The following is a 14,071-nucleotide window of genomic DNA, read 5'->3' on the forward strand; positions in this document are numbered from 1 at the left end:
GATGATGATGATGATGATGATGATGATGATGATGATGATGATGATGATGATGATTATTAATCTTTATTCACATACTCTCAGCCCCCCAAAACCCTGGGATAGGTCTGCCTTAGGATTGCCATGTTGGAAATGACTCAAAGACATGCAACAACAACAGGAGGGTTCTATAGCACTTCTGCTACATAGCTAGGTATGCATAATGTTACACAACATAAACTGTGATATATACTTATGGCCGACTTTTTTTCTGGCTGTGACAAAGAGGGAATCTTAGAGCTTAATCTCTGTGCGATAGACTGGTGGGGGTGTCAACTGCTGTCGCTTGGCGGTGATGATCAATGTGCCAGAGTCATTCAGGGAGCAACTGATGGACAACGGATCCATGTCTGGCGGGAGCTGACACTTGTGGGTAAAGGTGTTGGAAATGGTTCCATCTTCTGCTACCTGCAGGGGAAAATGGACACTAAGGATGTAATTCTTCATTAATAGTCCCCTCAAGGGAAACAACCAGTATTTTCAGACATTTTCTTCCTACTGCAAGAAAGCCTTCAAAAACTACAATTTTTTTGTATCGCAGCCTCAAATTCCTTTCCCCCTTTCCTCTGAATAATTTTATTCTGCTCCCTCACTCTGTTCTCACCTTCTCTGCCTGGATAACAATACAGTAATTGAAGGCAGTCACCACGATGTCTTGAGGCTCAAACTGGCTGACATCAGCCATGACCTGGTATTTGTCCCCACTGGCAATGACGTTGCTGCTGCCCAGAGAAGAGGGATGTGGAGACGAGGGAGAGCCTGGAACGGGGGCAGCAAAAAGAGGGAAGGGATCAAGGTAGAGCATGCAATAATTGCTTTTCAAAGTACAGGTTGTGTCTCCCTTGTCCGAACTGCTTGGGAGCAGAAGCGTTTTGGCTTTCAGAATTTTTCAGATATTTGCAAATATATAATGATATCTCTTGGAGATGGGACCCAAGTCTAAACATGAAATTAAATTATTTGTTGTGTACACCTTAGGCACATAGCCTGAAGATAATTTTATACACAATATTTTAAAATAATTTTGTGCATGAAACAAAGTTTGTGTACACTGAACTATGAGAAAGTAAACTCAGCCACCCATGTGGACAGTTTTGGACTTTGGAATACTGTATAAATTCATGTATAAAACTAGAAATTTAAGTCAAATAATTGGCCCCAAAAAACTGAGTCGACCTATCCATGGGCCAATGTAAGTGCTTTAACTCTTGTTTAAAAAGGAATCATTCCCTAGTGAAAAGTAAGAGTGTAAACTGTCCCAGAAGTTTGCCCCTCTACAATCTCACCCATCTAGCCTTTAGTGTGAGCACAACTTTGAAGCAGTACAGACCGGCACTTTGTGCCAGCCTCACTGCAGAGGAGGGCTGAAGAAGAAGGGCTGCATTCACACGCTCCAAGCCCTTCTTCCTCCGCCGGGGGTGCCATCTTGATGTGTGCCCATTTACACAAAGCGTGCCTCAATGATGTCCCTCATGCGCAGCGCCCAAACAGCATTGCGCACATATTGATGTGCTGCGGCAGTTATGGTGCCCCTTCTACAGCACAAAAAGAACCCCCTTTTCACGGCTTCTTTTTGCTCAGTGCTCAGGCCACGGCATCTGGTTGCAGCTGCCTCCTTCCAGGGCAGAAAGGGGTGGTGTCTCACCGCCCCTTCCTGCCAATCTGTAGAGCTCCTTTATATCATTTGTTTCATTCCTCTAAGTTTTACCCTCAACTTATCCATGCATCATATCAAAATCCATAATTTTGGTTCCAAAAGATGCCTTCGACTTACACATGAGGTCAACTTATAGTCTAGTATATACGGTATTTGGGATTTTGGAATTTTGGATAAGGGAGACTCAACCTGTAGTTACATTCATAGTTTCAAGTCTCAAAAGTTGCTCATTACCCAGTAGTTAGTTACCCAGTGGCAGGTAATGGGTTCCAGGTCAGTGGCATGTTGACTCCATGCTGGAATTTAGTCTGAAGTTTAAATTAGCTGCCCAAGGCATTGAATTTATTTTGAGAGTAAGGGTCAGCAACTTAATTCTTTTAAATTTCAGAATTAAACTTACAGTGGATTCATTGCTCTACTGAGTCTCCTTCAGGGGTGCTAGACAATGACTCCCATAATCCTCAGACCGAATCACCATGGGATGTGTTGGCTTGGGATGGTAAATCTCATAATTGGGTTTTAATCTTTCTGTTAAGAGTTTTTAAATTGTATTGTGATGCTGTATGCTGTATGCCACCTTGGATCCCAAGCTGGGAGAAAGGTGGGTTGTAAATAAAATAAAATAAAATGTCCAACATCTCTGGGAAAGCTAAATACTATTGCTATGATGGTCTGCCTACCTATTAGAAGAGATAATGTATTTTCAATTTGCCCAGGGCTACAAAAAGAACATTTTAGGCTGACCCCAATTTGTCGTTCTTTCCATAAGGCCAAAGTCTGTGTGAGAATGAGTGTGAGAGAGAGGGAGGGAGGTAGAATAGGGACAGAATTAATGCAAGAACTATCTGATTTATATATAAATAAATACCCTAAAGGCACCTGATCCCATCTGATCTTGGAAGGTTAGCTGGGTTAGTACTTGGATGCGAGACCACCTATGAATACCAGTTGCTATTGGCTATATTTCAGAGAAAGGAACTGGCAAAAACACCTCTGAAAAGTCTTTGTCTAAGAAAAGCCTATGAAATTCCTGGGGTCACCATATGTCTGCAGGTAACCTGAAGGTATGTGCGCACAAAATGCAGCACAAGACCTCAAATTGTACCCCCCAAATTGCAATTTTAATCTATGGATTTTATTTTTAATGCAGAACAATTCAGAAAGTTGTCTTTGATTCAGACCTTGCCAAATGTGACTTTGGCATCAAGGGCTCTGTTCTCCAGGGTTTCAGGAAGGATTCTTTCCTAGCCCTACTGAGAGGATTCCCATCCAAGGGCCAGCCAGGACAAACCCTGCTTATCAGATAAAATCAGGCAAGATTGGGTTTTTTCAGGATGGCATGGCAGCCATGTTATGGGCCTCTTAAGCTTGACACAGCTTAAACCGCTGATTCTCAACCTTAGGCTTTCCAATTTGTTTTTAACTTCACATCTCAGAAGCCTCAGCCAACAGGGCCAAGGATCAAGGATCCTGGGAGCTGTGGTTCAAAACATCTAGATAAGCAAAGTTCAAAAAGTTCATTGTCACTTAGAAGAGTGGTTCCCAAATGTTGGTCCTCCAGATGTTCTGGATTTCAGCTCCCAGAGAGTTCCTGACTAAACAGCTGGTGGACCAAAGTTTGGGAACTACTGGTTTTGACTATAATTGAGAAAAATGACTTGCTCACCTGAGTATCCGTAGGACTCCCGGGCTCTTCCGGTACTGAAGATCCCATGGGGTGGGTCAAGCAGGGGTTCAAAGCAGGGCTTGCCAGAGCTGTAGGTGCTAAAATGCTCTGAGCGAAAGGTAGAGGAGTTACTGATGGAAGATGCCATGGCCCTGGCAATGTTGGCAGCTGCTCTCTGTTGAGACTTGGGTATATGTCCAAGTGACTAAATGGAAGGACAGGGCAGTGGGGAAGGTGCAGAAGGGGGAGAGAAGAACCTTATCCTTGGCCAGGAAAGCTGAGATGTCCATAATTGGCTTAGTTGCTCTGCTCTCACTGTTGTTTCAGACCCTGGAATGTGAGATAAAGAGGCTGGGGACTCAACACCTAGAAGTGAAGGATGATAAGAAGGGAGGAGGGAACTTTTACTCATTGCATCTACCCTCCATTCTTCTCCTTAGTGACTAACTGGATTAATTTAGCCACAAAGCCACATCAAGCAATGGCTGAAAACAGAAGGGGCTGGTACCAGATGAATGCACAAGTGAAATAAACTACAATTTAGGGCTAATTATTTGGAGGTTGTTCAGAATTAATGTCATTTGATGCTTCTTTAATTGTCATGGTTCCATCCTATGGAATCCTGAGATTTGTAGTTTTACAAGGTCTCCAGACTCCTCTGCCAAAGAGTGCTGGTGCCTGACAAAACTACTAATCCCAGAATTCTCTAGGATGGAGCCATGGCAGTTAAAGTGGTGTCAAACTGCATTATTTCTACAGTGTAGATGCACCCTAGGTTACGAATCTGTAACTGCAGTACTGAAGACCAGCCCCAGTGTTTATAGTTCTGCAGTTCCTCCAAGGCCACAGGTCACTAAGGTGCAGATGCACAATACTGAACCTGGAGTGGACTGTCTGTACCCATTCCAGGACATTCCAATAAATCTGGTCTCAATCACTAGATTTGCTCCAAATATTTCAAGCATTTGGGCATCTTGGATACCATCTGTAAAGTTGGGACTGAAACCCAAAGTGCATTTATTACTCCATTGACAGAGTAACCACCAGCCTCCACCACTTCAAATACTTTGGAGCACTTCTAAGTATCTCTACCAAGTTGCAACATTGTGGGCTCTAGATCAGAGAAATGTAACAATTCAGACAACTGGTTCCCAGATTTTGGTCCTCCAGATGTTTTGGATTTCTTCCCGAATTCTCATTGGCCAAGCTGGCTGGGAATTCTAGGAGTCGCAGTCCAGAACAATTGGAGGACCAAAGTTTGGGAACCACTGCTTCAAGCTACATAAATCTAGCATCACAGTCCTCAACTCTGTCTTCACACAAAGACACATACACAGAGGAAGAAAGGAAGAGAGGGGGGAGATGCATGCCTCCATTTCTGTTCCATACTTCGTTAAAAGGAAAGCTCAGAAAGCATCAGGTAATAGACTGTGATGACCTTTAGTTTTGTCAGGAATGCTTTCCATTTGGAGCAGCAGAAGCTATTAAAAGTGAGAGAGGCTTCTGCCTCCTCTTCTCAGAGACCAGGACAATCCTGCATCTATACAGCCGTACCAGCCACCAAGGAACACTTACTCAGTTATATCGGCATGTTTCTTTAAAGCTGGAAGTTGCTCTGTGTTCTGGGAGATTTAAATATTAATATGTTAGGATTGTGGGAGATGTTAATATTAATGTATTAATATTAGTTGAAGATATCTGTTTGGCATGTTCAAAAACTCTATTCCACCAGGGTGACAGTTTTATTCCCTTTTCTGCTGTAGCATCCGATTGCAGTGGAGAAGGAAACTTTACAGGAGTTTTAAATGTATGTAGGCACACAAACACACACACAAAATCCAGGCCTCTGAATGTGCCTATGGAATTCCTCCGTGTGGGCAAGGAATGCAGTTGTCTCCATCCTCTTCACTGGAGAAGCCATATCCATGAGGACATCTCCTTGTAAGTTCTGAACTCCTCTGTAATTTAAAACTTTTCTTGATGTTAAGAAATGATTGATAGAAGAGTAGAATAGACCATCTTGGAGGGTGGTGGACTCCGCTTCTTTGGAGGTCTTTAAAGAGAGATCAGATGGCCATCTCTCAGATGTGCTTTAGTTGTATATTTCTGCATGGCAGAGGGTTGAACTAGATGGCCCTTGTAGACCCCTTTCAACTCTCTGATTCTGTTATTTCTGCAAAAAGGAACAGCTATAAGAAAAATCCTAAACATCTGTAATTGTGTACTCGCTTTATTAGACCAACCAAAAAAGAGCACCAAAAATGGCTGGTGTTCTAGTCACATGTAGGTTCCCTTAATCATGTGGTTACTTTTTTACCATTGCACAGTCGCCACATTCACTTCATTGCACATAATTACACAATCATTGCACATAATTGCAATAGAGATAGTATGGCATAGTGCTTTGAGTATTAGACTAGGACTCTGGGAGCCCAGGGCTCAGCCAAGTAAACCCACATGGTGACTTGGGCAAGTCACACTCTTACAGCCTCAGAGGAAGGCAAAGATAAACCAGCTCTGAACTAATCTTGCCAAGAAAGCTCCATGATAGGATAGCCTAGGGTCACCATACATCAGAAGCAACTTGACTGCCTGGTTAGCACTTGGGAAACCACGAAGAAATAGCAGGTGCTATAGGCTTTAGTTGTGGATTCTTGGGTGGTGTGTAACTCTAAGGCACTTGATTCAGCAGCTCTGTGGAAACAGCAAGATATTTGCAGATATGCAGTTGGCTGCATAGTATTGGTATTTAACAGAAGGACTGTGTAGTATAACTACCACTTAACTATATAAGTGTACATTTACACTATGCAAGCACAATGCAGGATCTTGGCTAACATGTGCAATTTTTGTGACCTCCATAAAACTTTACCAGGCATCACAGCCTGATGGGGAGATCCAGAGAGCTTGAATTGAACACTTGTGCTCATTTTAATGTGTCTATTTGGTTTTTGAAATTCTAATGTCATTGAAATCCATTGCAGTTGCATCACAACCACAACATTAAGCATGTACACAAAGTTATCATCTTATCTACACTCCTGCCACTCTCTCTGTCTCTCTCTTTGTGTCTTTGTCTCTCTTTCTCTCCCTCTCTCTCACACACAGAGAGCATCCAAAAACAGATGAACTGTTAGAATCATTGAATCATAGAGTTGGAAGATACCCTCAAGGGCCATCTAATCTAACCTCTGAGCACCACTGACAAATGCCACCTAGCCTCTGTTTAAAAACCTCCAACGAAGGAGACTCCACCACCCTCCGAGGGAGCGTCCTCCACTGTTGAATAGCTGTTACCTACCATCAGGAAGTTCTTCCTAATGTTAAGGTGGAATCTCTTTTCCTTTTGTTTGAATGTATCTCAATGCACGTGTCTTCTTAATTTTTGTCATGGGTTATACAGTACTTGGTGCCTCTATGTTCCCTTGTGATACACACAGTGATTCATAACTCTAGGGAGAGAAGCTGTGAGCAGAACTTCCTGAGAAAGTTTAGTGGTCAGGATGATCATCCTGTCTGTGTTATTATGTCTGTGATGGCTCCTCAGATGAGCATGTCATCCCATGATACTGCTGGCCCCAAAGAAAGGACATACATAATGAACCATTGTACCAGAATTTAAACTTGCCTACCCAGCTCTCTTATCTGGAATCCTTGCCCTTTCTTATTTGCCTATAAAGGCCTAAAGACCAGGTTACCTTCCGTTGCAGACTTGCTCAGTCCTTGAGTTCATTGTGAGATATCCTGTTGGTCATGCCATGTGCTTGAAATGTTCATTTGTCAGTCATTCAGCAATTCTTATTTTTAGATGCATGTTGAAAAACGGGCAATGTAGACATTTATCTAAATCTTTTTGTTAGTCCCAACTAGAACAGACCCAGTGAATCAGGAGGGTTTAGCTGTTCAACAATTGATTCAATGGCTCTACTCTAGCTGGAACTACTAATAGGGTTCAGACCAATTTCTGTATTGATTCTGTGTATTTTTTAAAAAAATCATTTATGTTTTCTGAATATTGTGACCCACTTTGAAAAAATTAGATGCAATCGGTTTATAAATATTCATAAATTGATAAATAACCCTGTCTTTTTCAGAATGTATACTTTCTAGGTGACTCTTGTGACTCCAGTGAATCCTGACAGAAACTGGAAAAGGTATTTTTTGGAATACAACTCCCATTATCCCTCAGCTGACATGGCCAATGGCCATATTGGCTTGGGGATTCTAGAAGTTGTGGGCCAAAACAATAACTTTCCCAATACTCTGTTTCTGGAGGGTTATTAGGGCCCTTCAAATAGAAACTCAGTCATGGTGGACCCTGAAAAGTGCCTTGACCTGGTATGTTCTAGGTTATGCAACAGTTTTTGTATTCTCAGTTGTGCTTCTTTGAATGACAGCTTGGTCCAATGGGTTCTAGGTTACTTAACAGTTGTTTCATCCACTGTGTTAAATATCCTTCCCTGAATGACAGCTTCATCTATTAAGCTATTCAGCTATTAAGGAAAAGCAGGCTATAAATAAACAGTTTATTATTATTATTATTATTATCTGATGTATACCGGATCACATAATAGTTGTATTTCTTAGTTATGGTGCACATTCTTCCCTGACTGATAGCTTAACTTGATATGTTCTAGGTCACCCAACTAGTTCTGATCAGACGACTAGTCTGGGGAAGAGGATTGTGAGGAAGCTCTGTATGTGAGTGGAACAAATACATTGATATCCTCTACAATAAAGACTGAGTTCTGGAATAGTTAGGTAGCCTCAAAACTAATGGCCTCATCCAGTCCTCCTGATGTTACTGGACCCCTCAACAGCCCTAGCTGGCATAGCTAATGGAAAGTAATAGGCATGCAATTCTTCACTAATTTCATTCTCAAAAGAAGCAAAATATAATTTTAGCAATTTTCTTCAAGAAAATATTCTAGGACTGTTTGGAATTCAGTACTTATTCTGCATGAAATTCACATCAAGTATTTGGGGGGAGGGGGACAGCATTTTCTATGTAGAATTTTTTTTCTGTACAGAAAATGCTGTTTCATGTGCTGAAAATAATGTAGAGTGGACTCTCCATATTGGTAGGGATTTGGTCCCCCCCCCCGCAATGATAAAAAACATGGATAATCATACCTCAAATTATTCAATAGTGGTGATGTGAACACACACACACTTTCTGTGTGCATGTTCACATCACTACCATTGTGGCAATCCACAGGTGATCAAATTCATGGATTGGAAGTGCACTAATAGGAAGACCCATGTAGTGGGGGACTTATACTGTACACAATTTGCAAATTGGCCTTTAGTGTGTAAAAATATATTTGCCACACAGTAAATAATAGCGCAGGTCTATTTTCTGTACTAAAAAGAAATCCTATTTCTTATGCGGAACACTGCATAGTGAATGTGAAATTTTTTTGCAGAAAAAGTCCAGTAGTGCAAAGATTCTCATCAGTCCAGGATTCTCCTTATCAAGGTTTCCTGACACTCAACAAACACATTTTTTCAACCATTAAAGATTAATATTTTTGAATATTCTTTCCATTCTTAGCAAGAAATACTGGAAACTGTGGTTCAATAATATTTGGAGGAGTGTAAATTTACATCCCAGCTTAATCCAAGGAGAGATGTTGTGGAGACCACTTGGGGGCAATGTGGGGAAAAGATACAATGGGAAAGAGCAAGGCCAGTTGAAGGAAAGACAGAAAAAAATGCAGACCAGTCAGATAGAACCAGCCTTTTAATGAATTACAGATACAAACAGAACAAAACAGTCATTCGTACCAGCCAGGGGTGTACACCAGGAGTGTGACAGGGCAGAAATAGGGGCACACAAAAACAATATTGTGCATTTAGTCAGAAGGGGAGCAAGTCAGAAGGGCTAGAGAGATGCATCAAAATGGGGGAGGAATGCATAGGCTTTGGGACACAGCTCTGCACAGGCGTTGAGAGGGATAAAGTGAAAAGGCAAGAACCGAGGGTTGCACAGGGAATAGTTAGGAGTGTTAGGACGTGCACCCATTCCACAGAATGGACTGATGTTGCAAAAAGGTGGCAATTGACTGGGAACAAGGAGGGATTCATGGTAACTTCTCAAGATTCCTTGACTGGGACATCCTTGAATTAAACCTGGTTTTCATTTTTCCTACCTCCACTCTCCTTTCCTCCACCCTTTCTCTTTCAGTCTCATTGCAACAGCCCTCCCCTTGTACTCTTGCCTTTAAGTGACTGCCACAACCAACTTGAACTACATCTCCCAGATTTTTGGACTATGCCTCCCAAAATTAACCACTCATTGTGGTGAGAATCCTCTACGCTGGCTGAAAGATTCTGGGAGCTCTGGTCCACAAAAGGAACTCACTGCAGCTGTGTCAAAATAGCTGCAAGAGACCACTAGGTTATGCAACATTTCTTCCTCCCTTTCCAGGCATGACCAATGGTTAGGAAAACTATACAACCCCTGTCCCAGTAAAACAAATGAGTGTCACAGGCCCTCCTGGAAGAATTAGCCTGTTTTCTTCATCAAACTCGTAGTTCTTTCAACTCTCTCACCCCTCCCAGCTTCGCTCTCTGAAATTTGACTTCAACATACTTCCCATAGGGCCATCAAATGGGGATGGAGGAACCTGTGTTTCTCCAGATGGCAGTGGCTGGGAGGGTCCCCTATCAGATTCAAACCTTTAGTTTCTACTCTGAATTGTAAAGGAACTATTTAAGTTGTTGAACCTACTTAGGATACAGAGAAGTCCTTTAAAGTTCAAACTAAAAGCCAAAGCAGACTCACTGCCCTGTCAACCTAGAAGCCATTGGTCATGGCTGCCTCCAGATGCTGTTGGGCTCCTCCCTCCCCTCAATACAGAAGCTAGAAGACAAGATCTGGGACAGAAGAGAGCTCAGTGTCTAAGTGATGCTGGTCCATCCCTGACTACCAGCCCAGGCTGTCCACATGTTTCGAACAGCCCCCACATCCTCCTCTCCCCATCATCTCCATTGTCACTCTTTGCGTCCATTATCATTTTGCAGCAATATTTCTTGGTAGTCACATTTTTAGAACAAACCAAGGGTGCCCAATGCAGTCCTAGAGGGCAAAGTACCTTATAGTTGGCTAAAGAAGAGGGGACACTGGCATATTATAACACTTAAAATCCAGCTGCCTTGGATATACTTATATTAAGCCTCATATGAGCAGGATTTCTAGACCTCCCAGCATCTTGTTTCCAAATACTTGTCTCCAAACACCAGGCAGATTCTGGGAGGACTACAAGTGTGACAAAGAAGGAACTTGTTTTATGTCCCCAGCATATGCCATCTACAATGTATAATGTATCTGATTGTGGAGGCTCTATTCCCACTGAAGAAAAGAGAAGAAGGAGATGGGGTGCAGCTACAGGAAAGGTGCAAAATGAAGGATTTGCACCCACCCATAAAAATTCTGGCCTCCCCCCATTGGTAAATTGTTCCTTCAGTCCCACATTTCTAGCACTGAAGTAACTAAAACATTCAGTCGAGCATTTAAAAATACAATATTTCTGCATATAGACATCCAAAGAAAAAAGGGAAGGAAAATTTCCCAAGGGAATACAAACATAGCAAATAGAAGAGTTTGAGGTGTGAATGATTTTCAGTGTCTCACTCTCTGCAGTGCTAGAAATTTGGGGTCAGAAGGAAAATTTAACTGGAAAGGTAGAATTCACAGGTATCATAAAGAAAGATTGATCAAGGTGGGGATTTAATTTGGTATATTTTTGCAGTTCAGGCTGATGCTGTAGGTACCAGATCAGGGCCAGTATCAGAAGCTGGGTATTTTATAAGAGGAATACATTTCCCAGTGTATGTGATGGATGGGAAGGGGGTCTATGCTTGCTAAACTTAAAGAAGTGTGTACCTAGATTTGTGTCTACATGTCCACTACATGTCCAGCATATATCTGGTTAAGTAGGCCTGTGGTAAGCCATACATGTGTGTGCATATGAAGAAATATTGTGCAGATGTGTGGTCTATGAAGGGATGCAAGCAGACAGGTCTGTGCACACATCCATCAGTTTGTCCCATTTTTGTCTGAGCAAACGTATACTGACTGAAAACTGATGCTCTTTCCTATCCCCAGGGAACGTGGATATAGCAATGTGAGGAAGAGACTGGAGATCTTCATCAGAGACATTCTCCACATCCTTGTCAAACTACTGATCCTCAGGATCCTTTGCCACAGTGATTAAGCTTGCTAGATTTCCCATAGTGCCTATCCGTGTGTTAAGTTTCTTTCATGCTGCACACTTTGTAGCACTTGATATTACTTAAACTGCACAGCTGGATCATAGAGAATCCTGGGATTTGTAGTTTGGGGACTCTGGAGCTCTCCAGCACAGAATTCTAAATATCTCACAAAACTACGGAATCCCAGAATTCCATAAGATGGAGCAAGGGGCATGTTCCCTCTGCTTTGCTTTTAAGTGTCCCCTTTGATATTGGAGCTGCTGAGGCTAAGAACTTTGAAAAGTTAACTCTTTTGGATAAAAACATCACCAACTTACCATACAAAAAAGTAACTTTCCCATGCTCAGGTCCTGTGCATTGGGGAGTAGCTAGGGCAAAGGGATGAGATGAGGATCACAGTATTGTCCACCCTGCTTGGTCAGGGTGGGCGAATGGAGAAGAAGGAAAGAACTGCCCCCCCTTAGAAAAACCCATCCTCCATAAGAGGGGCAGCAACACCCCGTGAAGATGGTGACATGGAGACACATATACAAAAATATAGAAAAGATCTGGGGCAGGGTGTCTTCCAAAGGAGACAGCTGAGAAGAGTAGCACAGAACATATCACAGCACATCCATGCGCCTCCACTCCTTCCTTTCTCCTTTCATCCTATAGGTCCACAGTATAAAAATCAAGACAGTAAAAGCCAAGAGGTTGGTCCATTTGGGCCAGTGTTGATTTTTTTTTTTTGTAAAAAAAGGCATAACAAATCAAGCATCCATTGCATTCCACATTCCAATTTCAGCCCTTCACCTTGAGCTGTAGGAGTTTGAAGGGGAAAGGGAGATATCTGTATAATATATCTTGTTAAATTGTCTTAAGAATTGCAACAGTTTGGTTTTAAGAGCTTTAGCCATGCCACCTGGACAGCATCAAAGGGGTGCCTTTTCTCTCTGGCGCATTCAGACCGGGGCATGCTGCATGCTCCAAACCAGCCCGGACAGTGGCGCGTTTAGTTGGCACTGCCCCTTTTTCCCATTATTTTGCTTGTTTGGCTTTTGTTTTGCTTTAAATTTTCCCTACCCCCAAGACATTCTCATGCAAAGAAAACAAAACAGGCCACAAGAGAAAGAGAGAACAAGAGAGAGAAATGCAGCAGGCAAAATCCACGAAGCCAAATGAGAGGCTCGTCAGGCTTTAAATGGCTGAATCAGATGGCACAGTGGAGGTGAGGAAGGCATGGGACGGGACTAAAGCAGGGGGATGGGGGTCCTGGATTTGAATCCATCCAACCCATCTTCCCCTGCTCAGACTTGGGTCATGCCACCTCCTCCAGGTGGGGAGGAACCATCCTGCTCAGAGAAGGGATGGGCCCTGGAGCAAAGTTGAGAATGGATGCCACGGCACGGGACAAGATGGCAGGTGAAGCATGCCACGGAGCAAGCAGGAATTCACTGCTCTCGGCTCTCCTCTTCCTCCTCCTCCTTCTCCCTTTGCTCTTCCTCTTCATTGTCATCAAGCGACACAACTCCGGAGGAGGCCACATCAGAGGCTTTCCTCCGGACCTGGCAGCTGTCCTCGTGGACCTTGAAGTCCTTGCATGGGACTCCTTCCTCCTCTTCCTCTGTGGGTGAGAGGCAGGACTCGGTGAACGACATGGAGTATAGAGAGTCCTGGCACTCAAGCTGTGCTAGGCTCCGGAAGGCACATTCTCCGGTGGTCTGTGCAGCTGGCAACTTGGAGAGGAGTGTCTCCTCCCCGCCAGACAGGGAGCCCAGCAATTTGGCAGCCAGTTCAGAAGGTGAGCTCAGCTCCTTGAGAAGAAGGCTGTCCTCCAGGCTGCAGAGGCTGGAGCACAAAGTCTCTGGGGAGATGGTGGTCTGAGACGAGTCACTCTCCGGGTCGCAGGAGGATTGCCGGGCATTCAGCTGGCACAAGCGGCTGTGCAGGAAGCCCTTCAGCAGGGTGCTGGGTGGGATCTGGGGCACAGCATCTGCAACATAGCAAAAATCAGATAGGAAGTTTAGCAACTCAACAGTCTAAGGGCATCAAAACAGCCACCAAGACAGGGAGCGCATTCCCACACTGGGCATAGGCAATAGGGTAGGACCAGAAACAGCAGTTTATTTTTAGTTTAAAGCTCTCTTACTGCCAGTACATAATACTCAGGAAAGGCATTTCAGTCTTTTAGAGTGGGGGAGATCCAGTGGCATCACTAGGGTTGGTGCTACCGGAATTGAGGTTTGCATCGATGTTTGTCTCTATGGCAATTAGGAGTAGAGAGATAACTTCCTTGGTTTTCTGTCTTAGTTATCACTCCATGCTCCTTTGGTCAGTGTGATTGCAAAGAGGTCTCTTCCTATCTTATCCCCTTCTCTGCTAAAAGTTAAGAGGCCAGGTTTATGATTGTCACTTGTTCTTCATCATGTCCCAAGTCTGAGAAGACAAAACATGAGGCTCTGCCTCAAACATGCTTCCCCCCCCCCTCTCATGGGAGTCAGTTTTAGGGACTCTTG

At 43.3% G+C, this 14,071-nt stretch overlaps 2 protein-coding genes across 5 annotated transcripts in view; both read right to left on the reverse strand.

Moving 5' to 3' along the window:
• Window positions 1-91: 91 nt before the first annotated feature.
• LOC121927378 (heat shock protein beta-7-like) lies at window positions 92-3,542 on the reverse strand. Its single transcript, XM_042461162.1, has 3 exons — window positions 3,360-3,542; window positions 641-795; window positions 92-444 (listed from the first exon to the last, which is right to left on the reverse strand). Exons 1-3 carry the CDS (start codon window positions 3,505-3,507, stop codon window positions 271-273), a joined length of 477 nt encoding a protein of 158 aa, XP_042317096.1. The 5' UTR covers window positions 3,508-3,542; the 3' UTR covers window positions 92-270.
• A 5,542-nt stretch (window positions 3,543-9,084) lies between these two features.
• FAM131A (family with sequence similarity 131 member A) overlaps window positions 9,085-14,071 on the reverse strand; it is a 92,186-nt gene continuing 87,199 nt past the window's right edge. For all 4 annotated transcript variants that reach the window (XM_042460858.1, XM_042460856.1, XM_042460855.1 and 1 more), the window contains one exon: window positions 9,085-13,548. In XM_042460858.1, coding sequence (XP_042316792.1) covers window positions 13,007-13,548 — 542 coding nt within the window. In that variant the 3' untranslated portion in view covers window positions 9,085-13,006. The remainder of the gene's footprint in view (window positions 13,549-14,071) is intronic.

Source organism: Sceloporus undulatus, chromosome 3 (assembly GCF_019175285.1).
Source record: "Sceloporus undulatus isolate JIND9_A2432 ecotype Alabama chromosome 3, SceUnd_v1.1, whole genome shotgun sequence".
NCBI classification, from domain to species: Eukaryota; Metazoa; Chordata; class Lepidosauria; order Squamata; family Phrynosomatidae; genus Sceloporus; species Sceloporus undulatus.

Bases quoted from the DNA above. Each gene is read 5' to 3' on its own strand.
- LOC121927378 (XM_042461162.1), bottom strand. From the start codon at position 3,507: ATGGCATCTTCCATCAGTAACTCCTCTACCTTTCGCTCAGAGCATTTT. The intron at 796-3,359 runs GTGAGCAAGTCA...CCCCCGTTCCAG, and splicing joins GGAGTCCTACGGATACTCAG to GCTCTCCCTCGTCTCCACAT. The intron at 445-640 runs GTGAGAACAGAG...TTTCCCCTGCAG, and splicing joins TTGTTATCCAGGCAGAGAAG to GTAGCAGAAGATGGAACCAT.